Source organism: Podarcis cretensis (assembly GCF_951804945.1).
Source record: "Podarcis cretensis genome assembly, chromosome: 17".
Lineage (NCBI taxonomy): Eukaryota > Metazoa > Chordata > Lepidosauria > Squamata > Lacertidae > Podarcis > Podarcis cretensis.
The window spans coordinates 38,886,405-38,912,257 of NC_137187.1; the positions used below are offsets into that span (position 1 = coordinate 38,886,405).

The 25,853-nt window shown below is 44.9% G+C and overlaps 1 protein-coding gene and 1 long non-coding RNA gene across 5 annotated transcripts; one reads left to right on the forward strand and one right to left on the reverse strand.

Moving 5' to 3' along the window:
• Positions 1–417: 417 nt before the first annotated feature.
• Positions 418–22,259, forward strand: FAM3A (FAM3 metabolism regulating signaling molecule A). Of its 4 annotated transcripts, none has more exons than XM_079958892.1 (11): positions 453–627; positions 4,560–4,681; positions 4,903–5,013; positions 13,163–13,186; positions 14,215–14,328; positions 15,519–15,642; positions 15,871–15,929; positions 16,031–16,081; positions 17,942–18,026; positions 20,919–21,045; positions 21,339–22,259. In XM_079958892.1, the coding sequence occupies exons 2-11, from the start codon at positions 4,669–4,671 to the stop codon at positions 21,432–21,434; spliced, it is 804 nt and encodes a 267-aa protein (XP_079815018.1). In that variant the 5' UTR covers positions 453–627; positions 4,560–4,668; the 3' UTR covers positions 21,435–22,259. The 4 variants fall into 4 exon arrangements, with proteins under 4 accessions (XP_079815021.1, XP_079815018.1, XP_079815020.1 ...); XM_079958893.1 differs by lacking the exon at positions 453–627 and adding an exon at positions 762–783; XM_079958894.1 differs by lacking the exon at positions 14,215–14,328 and having other exon boundaries at positions 457–627.
• On the reverse strand, positions 21,593–24,367 carry LOC307206101. The gene is made up of 2 exons (XR_013834275.1): positions 24,231–24,367; positions 21,593–22,704 (listed from the first exon to the last, which is right to left on the reverse strand). It is a non-coding gene; the product is annotated as an uncharacterized lncRNA (long non-coding RNA).
• Between the last annotated feature and the right edge of the window lie 1,486 nt (positions 24,368–25,853).

A 25,853-nucleotide genomic window follows, 5' to 3' on the forward strand; every position in this document is an offset into this window, starting at 1 on the left:
TAACCCACAGCGCCACCTGCGTCTTAGGTAGGTAGCATTATAAAATTTTAGGTTGCACAAACATAGCAGATACACACTCCACAGAAAACCAATCCTTCACCCTTCAAAATTTAGGAAATGTTTCCTAAGAAAATTGCACCTTATTTTAGCACACAGAACCATCCCAAAAAGCCATCTTGGCTCTCCTGATGACTCTAAATATTTCCTCTACAGAAGAGAAACCTTTTCCAATAGTTCTTTCACTTACAAATCCTAAGGGCATATTTTGTGCATGAATAGGGTAGGCCTGTGACTTGGATTCAAGAACTAAAGCATTTACCATCTCAAAAGAAGGCAGGAGCAGGTGGTGTTATGGGCGCCGCTCCGTGCAGCTGGCGCGGGTCGCCTCCGCTGCCACCTCTGCCTGCGCCGGCTGCCCCGGGGCGCTGGGCGGAGCCGGCGGGAGGAGCCGCAGCCGGCGCCGAGCTCCAGTAGCAGGAAGATCCTGCTGCTGGAGGCCGAATCCGGGTGAGGCGGCGCAGGAGCGGCGGGGTTCGGAGGCCTCTCGGAGGCGCTTTCCCAGGCCGGCGCCTCCGGGCGAGAATCGAGGGGCGCCATGTGGAGGAGATCGCTGGGCGGCGGAGTTGAGTATGTGGGCCCCGCGCGCGCCACGAGAGACGAGGGGGCTGCCTCGGGGTTTGGGGGGCGGGCGGAAGGGACGCGGGTGCGCGAGGGGTTGTCGAGCGAGAGCAACGGGGGGAACCGGCGTCCTTTCCTGGGTCGCGGCAGGCAGAAGTGCAACAGGTCTCGCTTCCCTGCAGCAGCAGCAGCAGCATCTGCGTAGCGACGGGCGGGCGGGCGGGCGGGAAGGAGGCTTCAGGAGCTGCGCCGCTGCCGCCCGTGCAGCTTTTAAAGGCTCGGGGCCCGCCTGTCACCTGAGGGGAGGGAGGGAGGGAGGGAGGGAGGGAGAAATTTTTTTAAAAGGTTGATTTTAGAGTAACTTGGGGAGGGTTGGAGAACAAGATGGGGGATTTAGCTCCGCTGCCCCAAAGGTCCAGATTGGAGGGAAATCCGAGCAGCTTTAAATTCTCTCTCAGTGTGTATCAGATCCCCTTCCAGTGTCGAGCGATGAGTGGATCCTTGGCTCCCCAGCCCCGAAACTGCAGGTGGAGAGGAGATCCAGGGCAGGTTAAAAGGAAAAGAGCCCCAGGGTCAGACAAGGAGCGGTTCACTCGTGGCAATTGTGGCAGGGCAGGCCCCCCCACCATAATCCTGAAGCCTGCTCTGGGATCAGGAAAGATATCGAGGTCAATTCAACTCCCTAGAATTCAGGGGGTTGTTATTAACTACAGTACTGTGCAATTTCTTTGAGGTGATTACCGGTACCTTGTTTTGCCCCTGTGGCTTTTGAGGACAAATGATGATGTGGAGCAGAGAGGAACGGGATGAACAGGATTAGCCAAGATCCCGTGACCAGAGAGATCATAGTGGAGTAGGAACTTGAACCCTAGGCCAATGCTGCTAATATACAGTGGAAGCCACTTCAATAATAATAATAATAATAATAATAATAATTTATTATTTATACCCTGCCCATCTGGCTGAGTTTCCCCAGCCACTCTGGGCAGCTCCCAATCAGTGTTAAAAACAGTACAGCATTACATATTAAAAACTTCCCTGAACAGGGCTGCCTTAAGATGTCTTCTGAATGTCAGGTAATTCTTTATCTCTTTGACATCTGATGGGAGGGCGTTCCACAGGGCGGGTGCCACTACCGAGAAGGCCCTCTGTCTGGTTCCCTGTAGCCTCACTTCTCGCAATGAGGGAACCGCCAGAAAGCCCTCGGCGCTGGATCTCAGTGTCCGGGCTGAACGATGGAGCCTGGTCTGCAGACAGGCAGCAGAATGAGAGGGTGATAGAGAATTCTGAGGTTCTGCAATGCATCGTACCACTTCAGTCACTAGGCCAGAAGCCACATTCTTTCCCCAAAACTCTCCAATGTAAACAAGCAAGTGAAGAGAAACCACCTAAAAAACATGGCAGAATGAGAGGAGAGTTCTAGCCCAGGTCTCCCTCACAGTATACTGTGCACCTGTTTTTTGTTTAATGTGAGAGAGCATTCAAAACATTGCTCGTACCACCTCGTTTTGCTGTAGACCAGGCCTCACTGCTGTCCAGTGAGTGGTTTGACAACATTTCTGGGACATTCCTCAGTCACTGCATCTCAGTTGTAAAACATCTTTACCATGGTGACTTGCTGAAGTCTTCTTCATGTGTTGGATTTTTAAACAGGACAAAGACATGTTTAAAACAGAACACAGTTGTTTGCACCGCTAGCCATAAAGATTCCTGCTGTGTTTACTTTGAGATTGGACAGTGTCCAGTAGTTACAATTGGTTAAAAAATGTAGGTGCAAAACTCTTGCTTGAAGTCTTGTAGTATAATGCCTACTTTGAAGGAGCTGCACTGGTTACAGATAAGTTGTCAGGTGCAATTCTTGGGCTTATGTTGACCTTCAATCCAAACCCACTGATATTTGACTAAGTCCCATGGAACCCAGGGAGACTAGCTAGGGTCTTGGGTACCTGGAGACTGGATGTATCTGGATACATCCAAAGCTGCCTTACAGGTTTAAGAGGAAGTCCTATTGGACATACTATTGTACTTTTCCAGGTTTCTTCTTTTTGGATGAGCTAGCATGCCTGTAACTTTATTGTCCAATAATTGCACAACTTCAATTGTACTCACAGGAAAGTTTAAGTTACTGAAGTTACTGATCATAGTTGGGTTTTGAAAACATTTGTTGAGGGAGTTTGGGGGCAACATTCTTTCTTGCCCACCTTCTTAAGCTGGAGGCCAACCCATCTGACATGTCCAAGGACATGGAAATGCACTTGTTAGACAGACTGGCCCTTCATTCACCACCATTCGGTATCCCCTCCTCAGCCCTAATTGAGTTGCACATTTATTGCCCACAATAATTAAATATCCAAGAAGAGCGTCATCAGAATTTTGCTCTTGAGAGAACTGAGCAATAAGGTTCTTGGGAACCACTAGGAAATGGGTTGGAGCTTGTGGGGAAATGTCACGGAAGGCAAGGCACTTATCATCCTCGAAGATGATCTTCCCTGGGATCTCTTTGTGGGTGAACTTCCCAAAGATAGTGTTTCTGCCTGGCTGCACCACATGTGCTTTGCTGATCTTGTCAGCCATCGCTCTCCCCACCGCCTCACCTGCTCACTTTTTGTATGTTTGATTGAGGGGTATTGCAAATGTTGGCTTAGTAGCTCTGAACTGGAGAGAAAGAATTCAAAACTCATTTCTGTCATTCTACCTTTAGGGGTGCAACAAATGCTTCTGATGCTAATACAAGTCCAAGGATAAACTCCCTCTCCCCCCCCCCCCCCAGTTCGGAGCTGGGGTAGAAGGCAAGGATGAGACACTTCATCCTGTTGTAACATAAACTAAGGACAGAGTCTGGGACTAGAATAGGCAGGGGTTTCACCCTGAATTTTTGTCTAGCTCCCAAGTCACTCAGAAAACAGTGAGATGCTAGGTGCCTCTGAGGTCAGGGAAAGCCAGGTCTGTTTGTCAGTCATACGCCATTGAGGAATTGGCAGGTATAATTGTGGTCTCTTTATGGTTGGCAACAACATGATTGAGGGTTGTGATGTTCCAGAAATGGAATTCCCCTGATTGGTCTAAATACTTAGGAGGTTAATGAAAACTATTCATTTTTAGAAGAGTATTTGGATTGGTTTAGCACAGGGTTGGGAGACTTAGCATCCTCCAGATGTTGGACGCCAGCTCCACCATCCTTACAGCAGCCAGCATGGCCAGCAGGTATAGTGGTTTTTGTGTCAGACTATGACCTGGGAGACCAGTGTTCTAATCTCCACTTGGCTATGAAGCTCACTGGATGACCTTGGGCCAGACATTGCCTCTCAACCTAACCTACCTCACAGGGTTGTTGGGATTAACTGAGGGGGAGAACCTCTTTGTGATATAAAAGCAATAAAGCAATAATAATGGGAATTGTAGTCCAACTACACCTGGAGGGTACAGGTTCCCCTTTCCTGTGGGTTGATGGGGTTTTTTATGCAGTCTGATGTTGATATATTTTATTTATTCATTTCATAAAATTTATATATATATACCACTTGATTGTAAGAAAAAGCCTCAGAACAGTTTTAAGTAATTGAGGGTTTTGTTTTTTTACAGATTCATTAATTAGTACATAAATTATTCTTAATGGTTTGCCACCACAGGGGCCTGCATTGACTGTTTTGGCAGAATAAATCTATTTCAAATAAAATTAAAATTGGGTTTGACTGTGGCTCCCTGCTGAGAGGGCAAACCAGGGTTTGTTGCTGTGTAAATGTATGAAATGGCCCATAGTCTGGAAATAGTACATGATTGTTATCTTGGTTGTCTCGTTGGGTGCTGTGAAAGTAGTACTTTAATATTTGTTTGACATTTTTATGTTTATGTTTTTTTGAGTAGTGCAGACTACAGAATGGGCTGTTTGCGTTTTAAAAATTCTTTGGGCTGATTCAGATTACCATTTCTGATCTTTGTAGTTTGAAGGGTGCATGTGACTAACCCATCTCAGAATCCCTCACCTGCCCTGGCACTTCAGGAGCCTAGTAGCATTGGATTGTCGCTGGTTCCAGACACCCTCAAGGGGCCATGAGACTAGCAGGTGAGTTTTAGCTTGAAAGAAACATTTAGATTTGGTTAAGACACAGAATTGCAGCACTTAGCCAGTGATATCAGATATGCCTTTTGGAGCCCTTAAGCTCCTGGGACAACAAGGGAAAGATGTAGTAAGAAGGACTGCATTATGGCGGCAGTTAGGTTCAATCATTCAGGGGTTTGCTGGTGGTGTTGCAGATCTGACTTTGTCTGTCTTAACCATCTCAGGTCCCCTTCGTGTTGTTGTGATCGTCTTGACAGCAGGACTGACCTGGATCCTTGTCAGCGTCTTGTTGGGTACCCAGAGTGGCTTCTCTCGCCTGCAGCAGTTCCTCAGGAGTAAGAACCAGAACAGCTAGGAGTGGGGATGGGGGCTATGGTGGGGAAGGGTTGGAGCACTGGGTCATGGTGGAACAGTTGCCTTTGCAGCTGCCACTGCCTTACCTGCGCCTGTTTCTCCATGCTTCACTCCCAGCCATGTTGTTGGGTTCAGGAAAAGGAGAAAGTGGACAACTATGGTTGTTAAACCTGGAGCAGGGATTGGATCTGTGGCCCTCCAGATGTTGTTGGACTCTGATCATCTCTGGCCATTGGTTATGCTGGTTGAGGCTAATAGAAGTTGGAGTCCAACAGTCTCTGGAGAGCCCCAGGTTCTTCATACCTGATCTAGTGGTGGCTGTGTGGAACTGGCAGCAGAATAACTGGAAGGCTAGGGTGATTTTTAGATTAGCATTGCATAGGTCTAGTAACAGCTATTAGCCATGAGATCCAAGTGGATCTTTTCAGACAGTGTAACTCCAAATACCAGCTGCTAGGGACGGACAAGGGGAGAAGGCCCCTGCCTTCATTCATTTCATGCTTGTCATCTGCTCCATGAGGGCTGCATGGTGAGCTGCTGAGAAAGTTCCACTGTGCTATGAGCATATTGTATCTGTGAGTGTTTCAGTGTCTTGGGCTAGCCCTACATGGCCCTAAAAAAAGAAGTGAGATTAGAGACCTTTATGGAGCCCAGTCGCAGGTCACTAAAGTCTCTGTGCCTATAACATGTGACTTTAGAAGAGTACAGTGGTGCCCCGCAAGACGAATGCCTCGCAAGACGAAAAACCCGCTAGACGAAAGGGTTTTCCGTTTTTGAGGCGCTTCGCAAGACAAATTTCCCTATGGGCTTGCTTTGCAAGACGAAAACGTCTTGCGAGTCTTGCGATTTTTTTCCGCTTTCCTCCCCTTTTTCTAAGCCGCTAATAGCCGCTAATCCGCTAATAGGGTTGCTTCGCAAGACGAAAAAACCACTAGACGAAGAGACTTGCGGAACGGATTCTTTTCGTCTTGCGAGGCACCACTGTAATTAGGCTTAAAATAGAAGCTCCCTCATGGCAAAATCTTCTGACATTTACTGAGTGCAATTTATTTTCTGCTGATGTTTTCACACTTACTTCCTCAGACATGAGATGTTGCTCCAATGAATAATTCCGAGAGTACTAATTATGTAACTTCTGCAGAATTTGCACTTACTGTTCCAATGCAGTTTATTTATTCTCCCCTTTCCCTGCCTTGCTAATTTTTGTAACCCAAGGGAGTTGAGGGCCATGTACATGGGCTTTAACACTTCCCCCCCCATCAATGTCCCTGTAAAGGAGGTTAGGCCAGCCTTGTATTTAAGCACTTGTTTGTTAGCCATAGCATGTAGGCTGGTAGAAGATGGACAGGGTGCACCATCACGCCTCTGAACCTAGCATGAGATCCAAGCAGGCTGCTGAGGTGGGGGGCAGCTGTCTGTTTCATGCCTAGTGTAGAAATGCTGGAGAATATACAGAGCTTAATAATATAGATATAGATATAGATATAGATATAGATATAGATATAGATATAGATATAGATATAGATATAGATATAGTGGTGCCTCGCAAGACGAAAAGAATCCGTTCCGCAAGTCTCTTCGTCTAGCGGTTTTTTCGTCTTGCGAAGCAAGCCCATTGACGGCTTAGCGGATTAGTGCTATTAGCGCTATTAGCAGCTTTTAGCGGCTTATCGGCTTATCGGATCAGCTGATAAGCGGCTTAGCGGCTTAGAAAAAGGGGGGAGGGGAAAAAACGCGCAGGAACTCGCAAGACATTTTCGTCTTGCGAAGCAAGCCCATAGGAAATTCGTTTTGCGAAGCACCTCCAAAACGGAAAACCCTTTCGTCTAGCAGGTTTTCCGTCTTGCGAGGCGTTCGTCTTGCGGGGCACCACTGTATATCCCAGCCATCTGGCTGGGTTTCCTCAGCCATTCTGGGTGGCTCGCAACAGAATTAAAAGCATAATAAAACATCAAACATTAAATACTTCCCTAAACAGGGCTGCCTTCAGATGTCTTCTAAAAGTCAGGTAGTTGTTTATTTCCTTGACATCTGATGGGAGGGTGTTCCACAGGGCGGGCGCCACTACCGAGAAGGCCCTCCGACTGGTTCCCTGTAACCTCACTTCTTGCAGGGAGGGAACCGCCAGAAGGCCCTTGGAGCTGGACCCCTCAATTCCTCCACTGCAAACCCCCAGCAGGCTGCTAAGAAATTTTGAATGCTTCTAACTTTTTGTGAGCTTGTTTACTAGTCTGGGTTGGATCAGACAGAAAGTGATGGACTTAGGGTCACTGAGTGAGCTTTGTGACAATGTAGGGGAAAGATGGGGAACCTGTAGCCCTCCAGATGTTGTTGGACTCCACCTCACATCAGCCTGAGCCAGCATGGTCAGTAGCCAAGCCTGATAGGAGTTGTAGTCCAACACCTGGAGAGCCACAGGTGCCTAATCCCTGAAACATAGATTTGGACTCTGAAGACCCATGTTGAAGTGGATAGTGTCAAACTTGATCACATTTATTTATTTATTTATTTATTTATTTATTTATTTATTTATTTATTTTTATTCATTTATTCATTCGATTTATATATATATATTTATTAAATGTTTATTAAAGTTTTAGCAAATAAAACAAACATACAACAAAAACAAAAAGAAAAAATACTTCACACAAAGAAAAAATAAGAAGACAATAAAGACATAAAAAAGAGAAAATCCACTTTTTAGCTTTATGTCTATATAACTCTCTTTCTTGACTTCCTCACATCTCCCTTTTTTGTGTTCCCCTTTACACAATCAAGTTCCACCTAGAAGCCTATTTTTTTGTCCAAATTATAGGCCTCTCTAATTTGATAATAATGCAACCAATCTCGCACTTTATCTTTTAATTTCTCAAAACTCTGCAATTTCAAAGTGTCTCCTTCTTGTTCTAATATCTCCCAATATTTCGGCCACTTGGCCTCCATATTGAGCCTTTCCAGAGCCTTAGCTTCCATAGGTGACAACCACCTTGGGGTCTTGCTTTCCAATAAGTCTTTGTATCTTGTCCAGACATTAAACACCGCTTTTCTGACAATATGATTTTTGAATGCTCTATGAGCTTTAACCTTGTCGTACCACAAATATGCATGCCACCCAAAAACATTATTAAAACCTTCTAAATCCAAAATGTCAGTGTTCTCAAGAAGCAGCCAGTCTTTCAACCAGCAGAATGCTGCTGATTCATAATAAAGCTTAATGTCTGGCAGAGCAAACCCACCTCTTTCCTTAACATCTATTAATATTTTAAATTTTATTCTGGGCTTTTTGCCCTGCCAGACAAATTTGGAAATATCTCTCTGCCACTTCTTGAAACAATCCATCTTGTCCACAATCTGCAAAGTTTGAAACAAAAATAACATTTTTGGCAATACATTCATCTTTATAGCTGCAATTCGACCCAACAAGGAAAGCTTCAATTTTGACCAAATTTCTAAATCTTTTTTAACTTCTGACCAACATTTCTCATAATTATCTTTAAATAGATTCAAATTTTTTGCCGTCATATTAATCCCTAGATATTTCACTTTCTTAATCACAATTAAACCTGTCTCATTCTGAAACCTTTCTTTTTCCATTAGTGTTAAATTTTTCTCCAAAACCTTAGTTTTTAGCTTGTTCAATTTAAATCCTGCCACATGACCAAATTCTTGAATCAGTTCTAAAACCCTTTTCGTACTAGATTCTGGCTCCTGTAATGTCAAAACCAGGTCATCTGCAAAAGCTTTCAATTTATATTGTTTACTCCGACCTGAATTACTTTAATCAACCGGTCCCTTCTAATCATGTTCAACAGCACCTCCAGGACCGAGATAAATAATAATGGAGAGATAGGGCAGCCCTGTCGTGTTCCTTTTTCTGTCTTAAATTCTTCTGTCACCACATTGTTAACTATCAATTTTGCTTTTTGTTCTGAATAGATTGCATCTATACCATTTTCAAACCCCTGTCCCACTCCCATTCCCTTAAGATTTTTCTTCATAAAATTCCAAGAAATATTATCAAAGGCCTTCTCCTCATCAATAAAAATTAGAACTGCTTTTGTGTTAATATTCATTTGCAGTAACTCCAAAATATCAATTATGTTCCTTGTATTATCAGACAAATGTCTGCCTGGGAGAAAGCCTGCCTGATCCTTATGTATCACTTCAGTTAACACTCTTTTTAATCTGTTAGCTAAAATATCTGCAAAAATTTTATAATCCACATTTAAAAGGGATATGGGACGGTAGTTCTTGAGTTGTGTCTTTTCAGATTCAGATTTTGGTATAAGTGTGATGAAAGCTTCTTTCCACGACTCCGGCGCCTTCTTCCCCTCCATGATTTCGTTGCACACCTCCTTTAGTGGTTGGATTATATAGTCTTTCAAAGTCCTATAATACTTGGAGGTTAGCCCGTCCGGCCCTGGAGACTTGCCCAGTTGCATGTTCTGAATGGCACCTTCAATCTCCTGTTCTGTTATTTTATAATTCAACATTATCTTATTTTCTTGAGATATTTTTTGTAATCCATTAGTTCTTAAAAATTGGTCTATGTCAATCTCTTTCTGTGGCCCCTGTGTGTAAAGTTGTTTGAAGTATCTCTGGAAGCATTTTCTAATCTCCACAGGATTCTGGATATTTTCCCCTTCAATCTCAAGGTTTGTAATCGTATTTAACTTCTGTCTTTTTTTCAACTGCCACGCTAGCAGTTTTCCACATTTATTAGCCGACTCAAAAGTCTTTTGTCTCATCTGTTTAATTTTCCATTCTACTTCCTGATTTATCAGTTTCATATATTGAACCTGATATAACTTAATTTATCTCAGAATCTCCTGTGACTTTGGTTTCGATCTTAATTTTTTTCTCTCCTTTTATTTTCTCCAAGATTTTATCTTTTTTCTCATTTTGAGTTCTCTTTTTTATTGCATTCTGTTGTATCAGAAACCCTCTCATCACCGCTTTACTTGCGTCCCAGATTACTCTTTTTTCAACCGTGGTTTTCAAATTTACTTCAAAATAGTCTCTCAAAGTCTTATGGGCCTTCTTGACAATCTCTTGATCTCTTAATAGGGCATCATTCATCTTCCATCTGAAGGAACCGATTGGTGTTAGTTTCATTTCCATCTTTACAGCATTATGGTCGGAGCAAGTTTTTGGGCAGATTTCCACCTTTCTTGTCTTAGGTGCCAGTCCTCTAGTTATCCATATTTGGTCAATTCTAGTCCATGTCATTTTGGCTTCAGAAAAGAATGTCCCTTCTCTTCCTAGGGGATTTTTAGTTCTCCAAATATCAATCAAATCCATATTGTCAGTTAATTCAAAAAACGTTTTCGGTAGCCTGCCCTCTTTTGTTACAATCTGTTTTTGTGCTTTATCCATGTTCGTAGATACCACTCCGTTCATGTCTCCCATCATAATGATGTTGTTATAGTCCATATAGTCCAACATTGTCTCATGCAACTTCTTGTAAAATTCCGATTTCCCCTCATTTGGTGCGTAAATTCCTAAAATCAAAAATTTTTCTCCTTGGGTTTGAATTTCAATTGCCAGAATTCTTCCTTGCTCATCTTTAAAAAGAAATTTTGGTGATAGGCTTTCTTTTGCATAAATAACAACTCCTCTCTTCTTTACTTTATCCGATGAGATAAATTCTTGGCCTAAAGGTAAAGGTAAAGGTACCCCTGCCCGTACGGGCCAGTCTTGACAGACTCTGGGGTTGTGCGCCCATCTCACTTAAGAGGCCAGGGGCCAGCGCTGTCCGGAGACACTTCCGGGTCACGTGGCCAGCGTGACATTGCTGCTCTGGCGAGCCAGAGCCGCACACGGAAATGCCGTTTACCTTCCCGCTGGTAAGCGGTCCCTATTTATCTACTTGCACCCGGAGATGCTTTCGAACTGCTAGGTTGGCAGGCGCTGGGACCGAGCAGCAGGAGCGCACCCCGCCACAGGGATTCGAACCGCCGACCTTTCGATCGGCAAGCCCTAGGCGCTGAGGCTTTAACCCACAGCGCCACCTGCGTCCCAAAAATTCTTGGCCTAGTCTTTTGTTAATTAAAACTTTCCTGTGAAGCCTAATCACATGTGTTTCCTGTAGACAAATTAAGTCCATTTTTTCCTTTTTTAATAAATGAAAGATTTTCCTCCTCTTCTCAGGGGAGTTCAAACCATGAATGTTCCAACTTAATAGTTGCAGGGACATGTTGAAGTAGTTCTATTTTCCTCGTACTGCTCCCAAAAGTTCTTCCTCCTTTGACGGTGGTATCGCTTTCCCAGGCTCGTCAAGTCCCAAAGGTGTAAGTGCGGAACTTAATGGTCCAGATCTCAAGGCTCTTAATTCTTCCTCAATCCCTTTCTGAAGGTCTTCTCCGTAGTCACTCAAAATTTTTTCCTTATCTTCAACTGATTTGATTTTAACTTTTTTCCCTTTAAAGGTAAAGGATAGCCCCTGGGGGAACTCCCATCTAAAGACGATTCTGTTACTTCTCAATAATGCCACTAGGTCTCCGTAGTTAGTTCTGAGTTCAAGTAAATGTTTCGGGATGTCCTTGTAAATTTCCACTCTTGAGTCTTTGATCTCTAAAGTCTTCTGAAAGTGCGCACTCAGTATCTTATCTCTTTCTTCCTTCGTTCTGAGGGAGATCAAACAGTCTCTCGACTTGTTTTTCCTCCCTCCCTTTCCAAGTCTGAATGCACTTACAATCTTAAAGTCTTTATCCTCTTCCAAAGACCAAAATTCTGCAAATTCCTGTGTCAAATACTCAATTAAGTCCTCTTTTTCAAGTTCTGGTACTGACCTAATCCTCAGATTAATCTCTTTATTTTTTTAATTCTATCATAGACAGAAGTGCCTGATGTTCACCTATCTGTTTACACATAGGTTTTATTTCTTCTTGCACAGCCTCTACTTTCTCTTTTGCCTCCTCGGCCGTTTTACGGTTTAGTGTAGTGTCTTCCAATAGTTTCCCAATAGACTGAGCATTTAAACTAACTTGCTGAGTCAAATTGTTAATACTGGCTGTATTTTGATCAATTTTAGTTGATTGTTCAGTCACTTGCTTACTTATGCTATCCAATTTTTCATAAATTTTATTTAACACAGAAGTAAAGTCCCCTCCTGAGGCCATTCCGTCAGGCCTGGTTTGATCTAAGTCTTCCTCTTGTGCCACAGGAATACTGGGAGCAGATGATCTGCGTAGCTGGGAAATTATACTAGGCTGCTGTGTTTTGGTTTTAGTTGATCTTGTTTTCCTACTCATCCCACTTCTGTCTATGAGTCAAGGACCTTGACTCAGTCATTTGATTTATATACCGCCCTTTATCACAGCTTATAGTGTGGAAATGCAGGAGCCATCCCATATAGTGTTTTTTTAACTGACATAATTAAATTTTACTAGTCAGAGTAGGGGTGGGAAACCTGTGGCCCTACTGTTGCTGGACTACAACTCCCATCATCAGCCTGGGGCTGATGGGAGTTGTAATCCAGCATTGTCTGGAGGACCACAGGTTCCCCATCCCTGAGCTAAAGTGTGATCTACATTTTTTTCTGGCACCTGAGATTTCACTCCTGTTAAATGTCTAGACTCTACATCTAAATCCTTATTTGCCTAGTTCTTATAGTGCTTTAGAGATGTTACACATTTATTTCTTCAGTGATGGAATATATGTATGCTCAGGTAGCCTTTGGCACCCTTGGTTGCTTGGCTGGGAAGTTCTAATCTACTTTTCACCATAAAGAAGCTGCTTTTCCCCCTGCAAACATTACACTGTTATTTTAATGATGAAATTGAGTGATTTTGCAAACTGGATAGCTCAGCCTAGTGATACAATCCAAGAAGAGTGCAAGAAGAGTGTTTCTTTTCTTGCTTTTTGAGTATCGCCTCCAAGCCTTACAATTTTATATATATATCTCCTGACCTAGTATTGAATTGTGATGATGGGTGGGATAAAATACTTTAAATAAATAAACTGAAGAGGTTTTAAATCAGTTCTTTGGCACCTGTCCTGTTGGGGTGTTTTGAGGAGTAAAGGAATTTTAATCTTGACATATTGCTGCTACATCCTTGAAGTGATGAGGCAGGGCACAAGATCTGGAGTGGATCTTGCTGATACAGCTGTTTCTTTGCTTCCTTGCAGGTCCTGAGAATCCTCCTACATCAGGTAGATGGCTTTGGCTACATTCTTATGGGGTCTACACTAACACACACCTGGTTTGCAAACTCATCACTCACTCTGACTTTGTTGGGAGCAACACAGGTCTTGGAGCTTGGGCACTCTTAAACTGTGTTGAACTGTTCTGCCACTTAATGGAGAGACTTTTTTAACTTCCCATAGTGCAACTGAGATAAACCAGAGAGATCCTGCTTGTTTCACAGTGCTGATTGTCACTTTGGATCAAGGAGAAGGCAAAGGGAAAGAGCAAGGAAATCCTCAGGGGGAAATGGGAGATTTATCTAATCATAGCCCATCATACAGCACCACCAGCTGAGGGACATACAGTTTGTCATGTAGCACCAACTACCAAGCAGTGGTGGGAGACCAAACAAAATGCTCACAGAAATTAAAGGGGTGGCAGAGAGAAGTCTTCATTGGCTATCTAGTACAGTTCTGTGCTGTATTGCGGTTCTCAGTAGCTATCTGATAGAGTGGGGTTCAGTTTGGGGTGGCTTTGTGGTATATCTTAAGATAAAGTGGAATCATTAATTTCCCTTAGCAGCAGATGTGGTGGTAGTGATTCCCTGCCACTCCACTGTGGTAGGAAATGAGTTTGAGGTGACCAGTTCAGGAGAGATTATGTTGTACTGTGAACTCCAACTCCCATCATCCCTAGTCGTTGGCTATACTGGCTGGGGCTGATGGGCGTTGGACTCCAACAGCACCTAGAGCAGAGTTTTCCAAACTTTTCATGTTGGTGGCACATTTTTTACATGCATCATTTTGCGACACAGTAATACAGTTTTACTAGCAAACCAGAGGTTAAACTAACCCCTTTCCAGCCCTGGGAGGAGCACAAGGAGCATTCTTGCAACACGCTGACACACTGACTTGTCATGACACACAATTTGGAAAGCTCTGATCTAGAGGGTTTGCTCATCCTTGCTTGTTAGGGTAAGTGGGAAATGAGGGTTCCACATCACTTTTTCTTCTGCATCTCCTCTGGCTCTTTATGTGTGTTTTGCCATCCCTAGAAAATATTGGTTTACCTCAATGTCCTCGGGTTATTCGCCAAGATTTGGCCAGCATGCTTGATGAGATCAGAGTGGTCACGGCAGAGAAAGCAGGCAGCAACAGTAGACACCGCAGTGAGTTCAGATGAGCTGAGAGAGTGGAAGTAGAGGATAGTACAGTGGAGCATGTGAAGGCCTGTTCAAAGCAATACTTATTCCCAGCTTTCTGCTTTTGGTCATGCTGGCTGGGGAACTGATGGGAGCTGGAGTCCCAAAGGAACACCCAGAAAGCCTCATTCCTACTTTAAGAGCAGAAGTGTTATCATAGTTCAGTCATAGAGCACGTGCTTTCCATGTAACTTTCTGCCGTCTTTGGGTTTAAAATAATGTTTGCTTTGACGTCAGGAAAATCCACAACCCGGCCTCTTGGAGAGCTGTTGCCGGTTCCATGCAAAAGTCTCCTTCAGTTCCTGGCAACAGCTTTCCTTCAGCTGGTCAAAAAGTGGCTATCAGTGGAAGGGAGGTGTCCAGACATGGGGTGTCCCCCTCAAGACAGGCAGGGTTAATTGATGCAGCTTTGAAGACTGAGGCAGGTAGAGAAGGCTCCATCCTGGTTCCTTCCCTGCCTTGCCCAAGTTCGGATTAGTTACACTTGCCTCTCTTGGCCTTTTTTTTTGCCTGGTCCACTCTTAAGCCTTTTATCTTTCTTGTCTAGTCTTATCTTAAAACTTACTTGCCTTGTTGTACAGCATTCCTTATCCTAATAGAAAAAAGCCCATTGCCTCTGTTATTCCCCCTCTGCTATCCCTTCTTTTTTCCTCCTTGCTAGAATTGGGGGGGGGGGGGAAGGATGGTCACTCTTGCAGTGAGAAAAGCAAAAGAAAGCACAAGTCAGCCTCCCTGGGGAGGAGTGAGACAAAAAGCATCACTTAGCCCTGTGGCATTGGCAGCCATCACAGAATCTCCCGCAAGGCATTCCCAGAGAGGATTGCCCCAGGAATTCCATTATTATAATGTATAAGGTGGGCAGGATCTTTTAGGTGACGTTCACTGTTGTATCTTGGGGTTGGATGACTAATCACTGTTGTGCCTCTCCTCATCACCGGCAGTTAAGAGCAATGCAGAAGTGTGGGGTTGGGGAACCTGTGGTCCTCCAGATGTTGCTGGATTCCTATCCTTGACCATTGACCCTGTTGGCTGGGGCTGATGGGAATTGGAGTCCACAGATTGCTCAGCTCTTGACAGGGCAAGAAAGCATCCTGTTTGGCGCAAAAGGGTACTTGTAACGATGGGGCTTTAGGATTTCTCCTTTGCTGTCTACTTAGAACCTAGGCCTAAGAAGTACAAGTGTGGCCTTCCTCGGGCCTGCCCAGACAATTCGTTCGCCTTCCGGATCATGAGCGGTGCAGCTAATGTCATTGGGCCCAAGATCTGCCTTGAGGATAAAATGTGAGTCATTGCCACTGTGGCTCTCAAAGCCTTTCTGTCACCAACCTGACTGGAGGTGGTGATGCTCATGGGCTGCATCTACTTGCTCAGGTGCAATCCCCTATGGGTGGATATTGGGGTGGGGGAAGAAACTAGGGGAAAGCCTTACCAGCCAGATGTGACCCCACTCTAGCCTCACTTAGATCTCTTGATGGGACATTTTCTGACCAGCCCTGATCTTCCTTTCAGGCTAATGAGCAGCGTGAAGAACAATGTAGGCCGGGGCCTGAACGTTGCACTGGTGAATGGTAAGGTGGGCTTTTGAGAGGGTGGTGGCCATGAGTGATGTTGTTGTAGGGCAACATAAAAACTAGTCACCAACACTGTCCTGTTCTGCTCTGCTTTGCAGGAGTGAATGGAGAACTGATTGATGCAAAGTTCTTTGACATGTGGGCAGGAGGTGAGTGTGCTGTGTTGGTAGGAGTTTGGTACTCAAGATGGGGCAAAAAGAAGGGGAGATACAGGGATTATTTGAGAAATCTTAAGGATGTGTTCCAATATGGTTATGGGGGCACAAGCAGCCTTTGGATTTGGAGGAAGGCAAAATAATTTAAATAATAATAATAATAATAATTTTTATTCATTTGAAAACATATTTGTCAGGGAACTGCCATCGGAGCCAGAGGGAGAGGGAGGGCTCCAGAGGGATTACGGAGAGCGTCCCAGGAGGGAGAGAAGCAGCCCATCTATTGGGGAGGGAAATCAGCGTAGCACCAGTGGAGAAGGGGGGCAGATGGGGGAATTGGCGAGGTGGCTCCATGACTCCTCGCCGGAGACCAGCGGGGAGAGCACGGATCCTCCGCTGCCCACACCCTCCCTGCGCAGAAGGCTTCTGCGCAGGGAGAGTAGGCGGAGACTAGGCGTCAAAGAGTTTCTTTGCTGGAAGAAGTTCAAGAAATGCCCACTGACGGATTCTGCCAGCGACTGAGACAGCCACGGGGGAGTGGCTGTCCGGACAGAATAGGGTTCACCCAGGTAACTCAGCCAGGTGTGGCGACGACTTATGCACGAGCAACCCCTAGAACCATTACAATATTAATTGTCATAAATTCCACAAAATTTCACCTCTTATACAATCTTTTGGACTTCCATCAGCACCTCTGATGATCTCCCATTTTTATGATTTCTTCTGCAGTTCTTAAATTCATATTGCCTTTAATTATCATAACTAACGTCATCCTTTTCATTCAATAATACAATAATTCAAATTATTCCCCTTACAAAACTTCCTGCAAACCTACAAATGTAATCTGATCATCACAATTACTTTTCAAATAGTCCGTAAATTTACGCCAATCTTCTGTGAATGTCTGGTCCCGCTGGTTTCGAATTCTTCCCGTTAGTTTATCTAGTTTATCTGCATAGTCCATCAATTTTAGGAGGAAGGCAAAATAATTTCAAGGAAGGTTGCCATGTTGACTAACATGCACTGGATTACAGAAGATAGAGGCTGCCTAAGAAGAGGCTATAGCATAGGGTTGCTGTCACTCTATACTGCTTTTTCACCAGGCCAAGAGCTCTGGGCAGGAGGCGGAACAACAGTGGATGGATTTGCAGGCTAGGTCTGTGTGAACAGGGGCGCCTGAGGCTGTGCAAATAGCTTGTGGTACTGGTGCATACTGGACCTGAAAGGGGACTAGAATGTGCTTTGACACCCAGCACAACTCTGGATGCTTGATAGGGGGAATGGGCCCTGAGTCAAGCAGAAGACCTAGTACAAATGCATGTGCTAAAGGATCCTCAAAGGTCAAGACACTGTAAATGCATCAAGAGGGCACATCCAGATTGCAGCATATTGATGATGTGGAGGGCATCCCTTGTAAAGGAACAGACTTTAGGGGTCATGGCCATAAAATAATTGCTTTGCACATTGATCACACTTGCATATTTTCTGTGTTGATACTTACACCCTTTTTTGCACAATGTATTCCTAATTTGTCTCTGCTAGTACTGAGGAAGGGCTAGAGGTTAAGCAGAGTGCTGAAACCTCACACCTAACCTCTGAGAATTGTGTCCAGCCACCCTTCTATCATCTAATAATTCAGCAGGCATTGCCCACTTGCACTTGCATATCTGCCCCAACCACTTTGGAGTTTTTAAAGTTACGTTTTTCAGAATGCTGAATTCTACACCCTATGCCACCATCTCTGCAGAATTGCACTTCTGCAGAATTGTAGCCTTTATGCAAGCCTTTGGTCTATGACATTTGGGAGGAACAGTTGTTCTGAGATCTCCTTCCATTCTCTCCCTACCCTTCCAGATGTGAATGAGTTGTTAAAATTTATCCGGCCGCTGCACGAGGGGACGCTGGTGTTTGTGGCCTCATACGATGATCCTGCCACAAAGTGAGTGTTAACAGGGGGACAGTTATACTTACTTCTGTAAAACAAGAAAATCTTTAATAAAAACAAAAACAAAACAGGGAGACAGCCAGCACAGGTTATGCTCATGTAGTAAAAATGTACTCAGCCTGAAAGGAAGCTACCTAACTTATATAAAACTAATGCAAAGCGGTTGTTGGGGAGGCTGGGGAATCCCCCTTTTAACAGGTACTCAAGTAAAATTGGGAGTGTATTGAGAAAAGACAGCCGTTTGTTGCATCTGTTTTTTTATGCCTAGCATTTGAGACTCTGAGATCCAAAGTTGGTCTCCTTCAGATGACTGAGAGGGTGGTCTATCCTGTATCTAGCATGGGGGCCACTGAGGGCTTATTCAGACCTGCATACCCATGGCTTGATTACTTATCCTTTCATTACTCAGCCTTTGTGTCCTGAACCGCTGGCCCAAAGGAGGGATCATGGGAGTGGTTGAGTGCAGGTATCCTGAAGAAGGATGCCAAAAACACCAGAGTGCTTTATTAAAGAAAGGAGTAGACTTACAGCCTGCCAGGTCTCCTAGCCGTTACATGTTCGAGACAGACACAGCAGCAGGGAGATGGCTTGTCTGCACCCAAGCAAATGTGCACACATTCTTTATATACAAAGCAGCATACATCACTTTGTCTAGAATTTCCCATCACTTCTCCTCCCCAGATGAAGGCATAGACTGGCAAATATCCAAGTCTTACAGATAGCTCCCCTTTCTGGGCTCAAAGCCCAGTACCCTAAACCCACAGATAACGATAGCATCAAAGCAAGCCAGTTAGCTTATATCAAAGCAAGTGAATATAAACAGTGCTTTTTTTTCTAGAAAAACAGGTGCAGGAATGCTGCCCTGTCCCTCCTGCTTCTGCACCAGTGGAAGAGGGAGGGCTGCTGTGTGAACGGGCAGAGATAATGCACAGGGAAGAAGCCTCCCTGCGTGTCTGCTCTGCAAGCTACCCTGTCCCTCCTGCTTCCGCGCACAAGCAGGAGGGGCAGGGCAACTCTATGGAGGGGGAAGAGCAGATGAGCAGAGAAGCTTTTTCCCTGTGTGTCTGCTCTGCAAGCTACCCTGTCCCTCCTGCTTCCGCGCACAAGCAGGAGGGGCAGGGCAACTCTATGGAGGGGGAAGAGCAGATGAGCAGAGAAGCTTTTTCCCTGTGTGTCTGCTCTGCAAGCTACCCTGTCCCTCCTGCTTGCTTGCACAAGCTGGAGAGACAGGGCAGCTTGCAGAGCTGAGGCAGGGGAGGCTTCTTCATGCGCATCAACTGTTAGCCCAGGAGGCTGAAGAGCCTCATTAAAGCCCCAGTGCACCTCTGGCTCATGAGAAGACCCTCTCCATTGCCCATAGAGGATGTCCTCTTTGCGCTCCAGGGAGAATCTTCTTGTGAACCAGAGGTGTGGTGAGAGGTGCCGGAACAATTTTTATTCATACCCCAATTTTTAGTTATTGCCCCAGCCACGCTGGGCGGCTTCCAACATATATAAAAAACATAACAAAACATTAAACAATAAAAAGTCCCTATACAGGGTTGCCTTCAGATGTCTTCTAAAGGTTTTTAAGTTACCGTATTTTTTGCTCTATAAGACGCACTTTTTCCCTCCTAAAAAGTAAGGGGAAATGTGTGTGCATCTTATGGAGCAAATGCAGGCTGCGCCGCTATCCCAGAATCCAGAACAGCAAGAGGGATCACTGTGCAGCAATCCCTCTTGCTGTTCTGGCTTCAGAATATTTTTTTTCTTGTTTTCCTCATCCAAAAACTAGGTGCGTCTTATGGTTTGCTGCGTCTTATAGAGTGAAAAATACAGTACTTCTCTCCTTGGCTCGGGAGTTGCATAACTCCATATCATCCAACATATGTTACTTTGTCTATCACTTCACCTGCCCAAATGACAGCATAGGTGGCAAATACCCAAGTGTTACAGATAGTTCCCCTTTCTGAGGTCAGAGCTCAGAGCCCAGCACCCCAAGCCCACAGATAAGGATAACATCAAAGCAAGCCAATTAGCTTATATCAAAGCAAGTGTATATAAACATACATGACCTTATTGCTACAGCAACTGCCAATTAATGGTGGGGTTATTTTGACTAACAAGATGGCGTTAGCAAAGCCTCTGGAACAGTTCACCTTTGGTTCAGCACACCTTGATGAACATGCAGCCTGGACCTGTTAACAAGCACGTGTGTCCGAATGTCCTGAGAAATGTTTGGTGTGCTTATATGCCACCATTCAATGTAAAGTTGCCACAGGGACTCTTATGTTAACATAATAGGGTAACAAGACAAAAAAAGTGTTTAAAATATGAAAACATGAAATATGAAAGTTCTATCTGATTGGTAATGACTCCTCCACACAGGCAATGTGTGGTGCTTGATGCTGCAACTTTCAAATGATGGGCATGCATGTATGAATAAGCTTATAAGAGAGGGGGTTTGAAATTAAGATATTGTGGCTTTATATTATGGTTTAGGACAGAGATGGGGAAGCAGGGGCCCTCCAGGTGCTGTTGGACTCCTAACTCCTAGCATTCCCAGCCAGCATGGCCAGTCGTTGGGGATGATAGTAGTTGTAGACAAGAAACATGGTGGGGGCACTGGTTCCCCATTGCTGAATATTGGATCAAAGGGAGATTGCCAGACTTGGTGCAGGACAGGGCTTTTTCACCTGAAGGAATAACTTGTGTTTAAGTACAACTTCTCACACCACTACAGCATTTGAATGGGAGAAGAAATTCCAGTTGAAAGTCTTGCTCTGTACAGTAGTTTCTTGGCACCACACTGAACTTTTTCCAGAAAGAATAATGTTTTACTGTGTTGGTGGGACCAGAAGAGTGAATAGTAGAGGTTTGTTTACTCACATTTTCTGTTCCCTCTAGGATGAATGAGGAGACCCGTAAAATCTTCTCAGAACTGGGCAGCAATGTTGCCAAAGACCTAGCTTTTCGAGATAGCTGGGTTTTTGTTGGAGCCAAAGGGGTGCAGAACAAAAGTCCTTTTGAACAGGTACTGAACCATTTTTCCTTTTCACAGATGTCACCTTGAAATGCCTGTATTTCAGAGAAATCCTGAAATCACTAGCTCACACATGAGGGAAACTGGAGCACTCCAGATATTGTTGGTCTCCAACTTCCATTGATTCTGACTTATTGGCCATGGTGGCTGGGACTGATGGGAGGTGGAGTCCAACAATATATGGAGGGCTGGAGGTTCTCTACCTCTGCCTTAGATAAAATCTGGGAGGAGAAGCAGAGGAGTGTGAAATATCCATGTAAACCCTGATTTTGTTATTTTTATAGCACGTCAAGAACAAAAAGAGCTCCAACAAGTATGAGGGTTGGCCTGAAGCACTTGAGATGGAGGGCTGCATTCCACAGCGAACTGCTGAGGTCTAGCGAGGACCGGTTTCCTTGAAGCCTGCGGTGTCTTTTTGTGGTGGGGGAAAGGTCCTTGCTTGTCCACCTGTTGTTGTCTTCCCATATGGTGGCAGCTATCCATTCTCCTTCTCTCCAGCAGCCTCTGCCTCAACTAGGCAATCAAGTTTTCCTTTCCACAAAAGGCACATCTGGCCCAAACCCTGGGAAAGGAAGTGCGGTATATGTGAGGCCACCCCCCCCCCAACTCTCCCCTAGTGCCTTATTTTTCTCTTGGTTGGAAGAGCTCACCCTACTTCCCCTTTGCCTGTTGCTCTGAATGTGATGAGCAGATTAGTGCCCTCTGCTCAGAGGAAGCAAGTGTATTTATGTGACAGCCTTTCTTTTTCCACAGTGATCTGCTCACATGGTGGGGAACCTGTGGCCCTCTGGATGTTGCTGGACTCCAGCTCCCATCAGCCCCAGTCAGCCCTGCCAGTGGTTATGGGGTGATGGGAGTTGTAGTCCCAACTACATTGGGAGGCCCACAGGTTCTTCATTCCTGCGTTAAAGGGACCACTACTTTTCTATATTAGTTCATGTGGTTTAAGTTAGTTCTTCCACTACTACACACACTAATATATAGGAGGAAGGAGATTAAGGACAATCCTTTTTTTGGTTTTGGTGAATCTCTTGAAAAATGTCAAGTTGCTGTTTCCTGAAAGACAATGTTGGTACTTAAACTGTGATGGGAATTGGAGATGGATCACTGTTCATACATTGTTGTGGAAAGGAATCAAAGCTGAGTTTCTTTTTTTCAGAACACTTGTTGATAAACGGTATCTCCAATAAACAATATGCACAGCAGCTGTTGGTTAATTGTTGTTCTTTCAAGAGCAGAACCAGTGCTGTTCCCTTGGGATCCGCAATTAGTGGCCAAGAGAGTGATTGCACTCTTGTAAACTCTTCCATTTCTGCTTTAGGTAGAGGTCTGCCACCAGCATTTTGGACTTCCACTGCAGATAACGCCTAATCTGCCCTTGGAGAGTGGGATCCTAATTTCTTTCCTGTTGCAGTAGGAGGACCCAGCTCACACATTCTTGGAAGGAAAGGATGCTACCTATGTCTGAACCTGGGCTACAGCAGCTCTTTTAATAGCTGGGGTGGGGAACCTTAGGGACTGAAGACAAATGCTTCCCTTGGGACTCTTCCCAGCCCTACCCCCTCCTAGTCTTGTTTTGTGCTCTCCTTGAGTGTTTTTGTCTAGCCTGGCTAGAATGTGTCCTTGACTCAGATAAAGCCTCTTGCTTCCCTGGATGGAGGGAAAACAAAGAAGAGTGTGAGTAGAAACTAGCCTAGTGTACAAAGGTAAAACTTTACATTCTTTGCTCTTCTCACCTTTGCCTCTGTCTTTGCACACAACTGAGTTGCCCAGAGGTGAATACAGCTAGTAAGGTTCTCTAGCCCTTTTCCAGGATTTGGGCTTACTATCTTCTCCCTCACCTGTTCCCCTGCTTTCTCCCCATCACGTACCCTGTCCAAGGTTTTTCATCACCGCGAGCATAATGTAAGACTGTGTACAGAGTTATGGTGATCCAAATCATGTTGCCACCAGATGGGCTTATCCACACCTTAGTTTGCCCCAGCACTTTCCTCAGGAAAACCCTCTGTTTAGCCCTGAATTGGAACAAATGGCAGTCAGATTTTCTGTGGACTGCCTTTGTTCCAATTGAGCGCTAAAGAGTAGGATTTCCAGGGGAAAGTGGCAAAGGCAAAACTGCTCAGACCTGTGCCTAGAAAGCACAGGACAAGCAGCAGGGTGGACAAGCCTGATGTCCTCTGTAACTGGGAGCAACATCCAGAAGGGGGAAGCACTTCTACCAATCTCACAATCACCCTGATGCTTGGGACTTGGGACATACATGTGTCTCTGTGCTGAAGACTAAACTGGATTTTACTCACACTTCTTTTTTAAAACTAGCCACTTATGTTGAAGAAAAAGTAGCCACTGCCCCATTCCAGTATTCGCTTCTTATCATATCAGTTTTTTCTCTCAACATCACCTTGCTGTTTGCATTCATTGGCACCTTTGAGGGTAAATAGCAGCTGAGGAAGGTGACTTAGGTTAGGAAACTGGCATGGAACCTTGTGAACTGCCCTGAGATCTACAGAGCAATATGTAATAATAATAATAATAATAATAATAATAATAATAATAATAATAATAATAATAATAATAATACTGGGGCCCCAATCCAGATCAGCAGCTGCTTTTTCTTTAAAATAGTGGCCACTTGACACATGCTTCTAGAATAACATGTAGTTTTTCCTTGGATCATGTCCATAAAAGCTGGGCTGGCTGCATCCTTTGACTGCTGTTGTGCAGTTTTAATAGAGCATTTAGGGAAGCCTAGCTTAAACTAATCACTTTTGCCTGTTGAACAGAGAGCAAAAGGTGTCCTCGGACAGTACCTACAGAAGAAGTTCCAGGTAATCTCAACTTTTGTCTGCCCGGGATGGGGATTCTTCTGGATCCATGCCATTCTTTCAAGTATTGCCAAGTACCTGGGGCAGCCTTCCCCAGCCTGGAGTCCTCCAGATGTTTTGGACTCCACCTCCCAACTGGCCAGTGATCAGCAATGATGGGAGTTGTAGCCCAATGATCTCTGGGGGGTAGCAAGTTGTGGAAGGCTGACCTGGGTCAATCACTTTCTGCTGGAAAGGGGGGAAGGAAACAAAGATATGCTGCCTTGGGTTTACAGGTGCTCTTCACATACTCATGGTCATCTAAGGCACAGATTTGCAGTCAGTTCTCGTTAGTAAAGAAACAATACCTACCATGCCATGCCTTGTGCAACAAATTCCTTGTGGAATGGGAATGGTTTGAGGAAGAGAACTTAGACAAGTTCCTTGAGCTGCAGAAAATCAAGATGCATCAGAGGAGCAAGACACAGGAGCATGTCTCATGGCCAGTGGAGCCTGGTGCAAAAAACAGAATTAAGAATATGCTGGCTCTGGGCCACTGCTGAACAAATGGATTTAGTTTAAGTGCCAGAACTGAGCTGAGCTCACAGTCCTTCCATACAAAAATCCATTGTTGTTACTGTTAAACAATAGGGAGTCAGAAACCTTGCCAACTTCTCACCCAGTGATTTACTAATGGAGCTTGCTCTGCCTTCTGCTGGTGTCAGTGACCAAAGTAAGCACACTGGAGAGAAGGAGCTGCCTTGTATGGAGTTGGACAACTGGCACATCTAACCCCTAGAACAGCTGATCTACTGACAGGAGCTCTCCTGGGATTTGACCAGGGGTTTCTCAATCCTGCTTTCCAAGACTGGCCACAAGCTCTAGGGTGCTCAAGGCTGTCTCCCTCTCTCTGTCCCCTCACCCTTTTTGCTATTGACACGTACTAGGAGGTCTCCCTCAACTCGGCTCTGTTGCAGCTTTGTGACTTCTGAGTGGGCAGCAGCAAGCAATGGATTGAAGTATTTTGTCTGCATGGTAATATTCCTTTTGTCCCCTGCCCCCTTTTCCTGAAAGCAGTAATAAAGCAATTATTTTTAAAAGTGTATCTGTTTTCGCCCACCAGAGTCCCTCATCTTTGCTCACAATTATAGTGATCATTACCACGCAGAAAAAATACATAAGAAGAACCAACCTAGATCAGACCCAAGGCCTATGTAAGCTGGCATCCTGTCTCCACAATGACCGCCTTTGGCAGGGGGTGAAACTAGGCTTTATTTCACCCGAGTCAAAGACCCTGTTTGGAACACAAACACCCCATGTGCATTTGCACACACACACAGGCTGGGAGCTTCAATAGAATGCCTCTGGAGGCTTCACCCAGGGCAAAAAAACCTGGCTAGCCTCGCTGAAGCAACGCCTCTGCCTTTGGGAAGTCCACAAGTGGGATTTTACATGCAAGCGAAACTCCTGAATGGTGAGAGATCTCAGGGATACCAATACACACCTTGAGTGTGCTACCCTTAGAAATAAGGATGCTAGAGACACATCTTTTATAGTACATGGTTTTATTTACACACATCTACAGGTTGAGTGGGACGCGGGTAGTGCTGTGGGTTAAACCACAGAGCCTAGGGCTTGCCGATCAGAAGGTCGGCGGTTCGAACCCCCGCAATGGGGTGAGCTCCTGTTGCTCGGTCCCTGCTCTTGCCAACCTAGCAGTTCGAAAGCACGTCAAAGTGCAAGTAGATAAATAGGTACCGCTCCAGCGAGAAGGTAAATGGTGTTTCCGTGCACTGCTCTGGTTCGCCAGAAGTGGCATAGTCATGCTGGCCACATGACCCGGAAGCTGTACGCCAGCTCCCTCGGCCAGTAAAGCGAGATGAACACCACAACCCCAGAGTCGGCCATGACTGGACCTAATGGTCAGGGGTACCTTTACCTTTACAGGTTGAGTATAAGATGGAAGGGTTCACAGCATTAGCACTCAAACACATC

What these genes read in the sequence shown, in the direction of transcription:
- FAM3A (XM_079958892.1), top strand. An exon ending in CAGCAACAGTAGACACCGCA is followed by an intron (nt 14,329 to 15,518) that starts GTGAGTTCAGAT and finishes CTGTCTACTTAG; the next exon opens with AACCTAGGCCTAAGAAGTAC. An exon ending in CTTTGACATGTGGGCAGGAG is followed by an intron (nt 16,082 to 17,941) that starts GTGAGTGTGCTG and finishes CTACCCTTCCAG; the next exon opens with ATGTGAATGAGTTGTTAAAA.